Source organism: Apis dorsata, unplaced genomic scaffold (genome assembly GCF_000469605.1).
Source record: "Apis dorsata unplaced genomic scaffold, Apis dorsata 1.3 scaffold_222, whole genome shotgun sequence".
Taxonomy (NCBI): domain Eukaryota; kingdom Metazoa; phylum Arthropoda; class Insecta; order Hymenoptera; family Apidae; genus Apis; species Apis dorsata.
The window spans coordinates 406,035-411,253 of record NW_006263504.1 but is presented as its reverse complement, the minus strand read 5'-3'; the positions used below and the strand labels follow the sequence as shown (position 1 = coordinate 411,253).

The 5,219-nt window shown below is 41.3% G+C and overlaps 1 protein-coding gene across 10 annotated transcripts in view; it reads right to left on the bottom strand.

Annotated features, from left to right (window-relative positions):
- Positions 1-5,219, bottom strand: part of LOC102681371 (dystrophin, isoforms A/C/F/G/H-like) — a 428,634-nt gene that overhangs the window by 212,890 nt on the left and 210,525 nt on the right. For 9 of the 10 annotated variants that reach the window (XR_004150464.1, XR_421758.2, XR_004150463.1 and 6 more), the window contains one exon: positions 1,187-1,231. The exons of the other annotated variant lie outside the window; for it this stretch is intronic. Coding sequence is in view for 1 of the 9 variants with exons in the window: in XM_031510344.1 (XP_031366204.1) it covers positions 1,187-1,231 (45 nt within the window). In the remaining 8 variants the exon portion in view is untranslated. The remainder of the gene's footprint in view (positions 1-1,186; positions 1,232-5,219) is intronic. 10 annotated transcript variants of the gene reach the window in all.

Here is a 5,219-nt window from a genome sequence, read left to right as displayed (position 1 = left end):
GGTGGTACGAAGGGACAGGTGGGTTTTGCCGCGAGGCAAAAGGGATGCCGAAGGGGGGAGGGGTGGGACGAGGAGGGAGGGCACGTTTGAAAGGTGCGATATCTCGCCTGTCGTTCGAGCACCATCGATCCCTCGTCTTGCTAAAAGGTGATACGACACGGTGCCTCGTAGCCTGCATTTAACAATCCCCCTCTCTCCCCCTCCCGCTCTCTTAGAGCTTCCATTTATTCTGCATTAATTTCCACAACTGGAAATTATATGGAATATGTTTTCGACGGTTTATTGGTTTCATTTTGAGATCAATTCTTCTCTTTCTTTCTTTCTTTCTTTCTTCTTGTTTTCGAGAATTTTTGAGAATTTTCAGGGGCGAGATCAGATCTATTTTTTGATTTCAATTATTATTATACGTATTTAATGTAAAAAAAAAAAAAGAAAAGGGTTTGATACAGATCGATACTTATCGTATTGCCCTCTATGGTTAAAATATCGTAACTTGTTTCGTCAAATAGACTCGATTAGGTTCTGTTTGAAGATGCGCGGAATTTTAAATATTTCGATATACTTTTAAAAAATATTAAGTAGAACAGTGTAAATTTTGGATCTACTTCGATACACTTTTTTTCGATTCCGAAATTTGCCAAATTCACGCGTGAAAATGAATCTTTTCGATCGACCTTTCTCTCTTTAATTTCAAAATAAATCGATAAAAATATTCTTCTTCCTTTGTAAAATCCTGTTCTTGCGAAGAAAGTACGAGGAAATATTTCACTATTTTCTATAATTCTCAGAGGCAATTTATACTCCTGAGTAAGAGTAGTATCATTATAGCCACGAGAAAGCAGTGGAAACCTTTTTAAGATCGAGAAAGGAATGAATTGAATTTTGATTCGAACGTAATAGATGCGTACTATTATTCTTATTATTATTATTATTATTTTAGCGAAAGAGGAAAGGCGGGTTTCAATTTGAAACGGTGCAAAAAAGGAGGACGAGTGGCGGCGGAATCCGCGGCTAGAGAGAGGAACTAAAATTGTTCGAGCAACGCGATGGGAACGGTAAAGTTCCCATTCAATTTGATTCGACTTGAGTGTTTCTCACGCCTTGAGCACCTCTTTCGCTGAAAGTATCGGAACGCGCCAGGCTCGTTAGATTAACTACGCCGGCGTCATTGTAAAAATGGACTTACCGATAGGCGAGATGAGTAAAAAGGGAATCGCTCCGCCTTACGTACCTGAAATGCAAAAAAAGCGAAAACTTAGTGCGGTATAAAAATATTCTTACAAAAAAAATGATACAGATTGGAAAAATATTATCGTTTCCTCCGATGAATATTTACGCGAACAGAGAGGAAAGAAGAAAGATAGGAAAGAAATAATACAAAACGAATATGAAAAAAAAAGATAACCGATTCAATAAAATTTACAAACTATCCTTCATAAATATTAATAAATAAATCAAATTACAAGGATAGAGTTAGACAAAAGATATCGTAGAAATTAATATTTTTCCAAAAGTGTATTGCTTAGAATAAAAAAAAAAATGAAATGATGCGAAAATTTTCACATCGATCGACTTTCTTTCCTTTTTAGAAACTTTTTCACGTTGCAACAATAATAAAGGAATGGGGGAAAAATTAATGAAAAAGAGGAAAAAGAAAAATAATAATTTCAATAATTTGAATGGTGAAGATATCGCCGTAGGACGGATTCTAATCGCGTCGCGCCTATAGAATTAATCAGAGCCCATAATCCGAACTGTAAATGAGAACGTCGATCGTTGTTTCGCTAAAGGGAACGTGATTTGAACGCGCTGGACAGTTCGTTGTGGAACAACACGTCGCGTCGTTGCCTCGTTGTTTAATGGAAGGTTGGATCCGGTTGCAATAATAATGCCAACGGGTTCACTAACCTAACGATTCGTCTCCTAACTCGGCCAGGTAGACGCGTTAAAGGTGAGCTAACACGGAATCGCGTCGCGACGTCCAACAGGAACTGCGTCTCGTTTCGAGAACAATAAAATCTCTATTTCGAGAACAATGAACAATAAACATATAAATTATCATGTGTTATTACCCGCTCGAAATGTATATTACTACGACCGGCGTGCAAATTAAAATAAAAAAGAATTTGTTCCGTGTCAAAAATATTATTTTAACGGGCGTACACCGGACACGGTTCAAAAATTAAAAAAAAAAAAAAAAAAAAACGAAACATTATCGCTTATTTGCAAGTTAAATATAATCGGTACGGCTTTTTCGTTCGCCAATTCTTCGAAATATTTGCGTATTAATAATCACGCGTAATTCTCATTCAAAAACTTTTGAAAGGGCATACATTATAGAAAATAATCTTAATTTACGTCTCTGCAACGTCAGCCACGTTGATTAACTTTTTTTTCGAACACTAATAGTAATGGCATCGAAGTTAAACAAAATTTCAAACCAATATATACTTCTTTTATTCCTAACTCGCGAAATATCCTCGAAAATAAAAATCGAAAGAAAATGCTCGCTTAAAGTATCAACGAGTTAATTTATATTAACTCATCTTTAAGAATGAAAGAAGAATAACTCGATAAAATTGAAACGATATCGACCGCGATTCGAAGCCACTAATAGTTAATTCCGCGGAGGATCGACAAAGCGATCCTTTAGACAAAGAAGAAACGACGAAGGGGATTGGTTGGCTCGCGTTTATCATCCACGCCACGGCGACACTTCGCTTATGGTGGTAATGGCACCGTTTAGAGACGAGTTAAGTCACGGACAGTGGTTTCGAGAGACTCCCTCTTTCACAGAGGCCGGGAGAGTAAAATCATCGCTTAAGTTGGCACAGGATCGAGCACAGTGAAATTGTCGTTCCCGCTCTCTCTCTCTCTCTCTCTCTCTCTCTCGCCACCAGAGTTCGGCTTCAAGAGTGGATCCTGAAATATGCAACGGACTATCACAGTCGTATACCAGTTCCACCGAGCTCGAAAATCCCGTGACTCCTCTCCTTCCCTCCAGCGTGTCGTCCCTTACCACAGAGGCCGTCTACACGCATACCCTCGTCGTTGCCTTTCTCTCTATATTTTCGACTATATTCCATCGTTCGCCTCGTTTCATAGCCATAGCGTGTACGTAGGCAAACGTAGCGGGGAGGGTTGTACAGTCAGCCCGCTTACGGATACGAGGCGTACAATGGAACGAGGAGGAAGGAGGGGGGAAAAAGTGGACCGGCGGAAGATGATGTTAGGGTAAAGTGGCTGCGATACCGAATTCTGGCCGACGCAATATGCGCAATACCCAGTGTTCAACGAACGGCGTTGAATAGTTTGATCCTGGTATTTCGAGATCTGTTCGAGGATCGTTCGTTCCTCCACTGTGGTCTATGGGAACTAGCTATGGATTTCGGGATTTTTCCATGGAAAATTATTCCTCTCGAGAATAAAATCGGTTCTTGAGAATCTTTCTGATTTTTCTTCCCATTTTATTCCGTTTCTCCTCCTTTTCCTTTTCCATCTTTTGCGATAATAGTGACGTTTCTTCTTCAACGAAGAAGAAACGGGGAGAGGGATATCTCGAAATGAAATTTTCGACTTATCTTCCGTGAAATCTTTAGTAACGGAATTCCGGGAGCCGAGATACGTGTTATGGGGAGGTCTAACTCGAGAAATCTGTTTTTCTTTAGCGGAGCTCCGAGGACTCGGGAACTCCCGGATTTATTGCATGGCCGTGGGTAGTAGTGGGTCCCAAGAGTGTACGATAAAGTAGACTTGTTTTCGTGCTACGCTTGTGCTCGCAGCAGTGGTAGGTTTAAGATAGGTTCGCAAGATTTCGGCACAGTAGGTCATTAGTTATTATAGGATACGTTTCATAAAAACGACTTTCGACTTTCGAAAAGGAAAATCGATAAACTTGAGATCTTGATCCGAAACATCTCCTCAATTAAATTACATTTTATAAACTTCAATTATTCCTTCTCTTTTCAATACGTTTCAATCTCATCGTGGGAATACTCGAATTTAATCTCTAAAATCGCGTTTCTTCGTTTCCACGTTATCACCTCGTAAACAAATATTTTATCCGTCATAAAATTGTCGTTCCTTGATCAAAAGCGCGCGGCACTCGTGCTCGAAGCCCGCTAACTTTCCACGAATATCAGTTTGCCATCACGGCGAACGGGCGCCACGTGGATTAATTCGAAAACTGTATGGGCGGCTATTGTCGACTCGTTGCACGCTTGGAACTCGTCCAACAACTCGGGCGCGCACACGCGCGGGCACAGCGATATTCCCCTATCAAAGCAACCCGATGGCATTAATTTCGGCATCGATTCGAGCGCGATGTTTAGAGGGGACGTGCGGAAGTTAATCTCACGGTCATCGACGAGCCGGACCTCCGAAACCCCGACGAATTTCACCGCATTGTCGACAAATTATCATTAATGATTGATAACGATCCTCGGCGTCAATTGCGAAATCGAGGAGAACGTTGATCGAGAATACGCGCGAAAAAAAAGAGAAAGAACTACGAAGTCATCACGACAGATTCCATCGTAACTCGAAATTCTCGTGTAAAAATTACACTGAATATTCTACGCGAGAATAAATAGAATTTTTTCCAATTCTAATCTTCCCTAAACTCGATATGAACTTCGCTTTATATATAATTCCACCGTTGAACTGTTTAGAAATCCATCCAGAGACATATCTTGAAATCTCGTTCGAGAGATCGAGTAGAAGATTGGAGAATCTCTCGAAGCGTGGATCTTAATTGCGGGATTCCGGGGAACGTGACGTGCGCGTGGTATCTTCTTAAAGAGGAGCCGATAGGAGAAGAAGGAGAAGAAGGAACGGAAACGGAAGCGCGGTGGAGGAAACGGGAAGAGGGGAAAAAAAAAAGGAATAAAGAAAGAGAGAGGAAATCGTCCTCCATCTCGTTAACGGGCGCCCATTAAAATTATATCGGGCCCCTCCTTTAATTCGATTAACCGACTCGCTTTGATACGTCCTCTCCCGGCCGGCGGTAATGCGATAAAAATCCTTGCTCCGGCACTTCACCCTCCAAAGAACTATCCGGCTAATAAGATCGGGCACATTTGCAACGCCCTACCTACCTCCACCTACCTATCTACCTTTGTCCCCCAGCCCGCAGTCACGCTTGTAACATTATTGCGAACATTCTTGCGAGAGATGGAATCGTCTAATGGCACGATGGAACCGGGGAGACGAGACGGGAC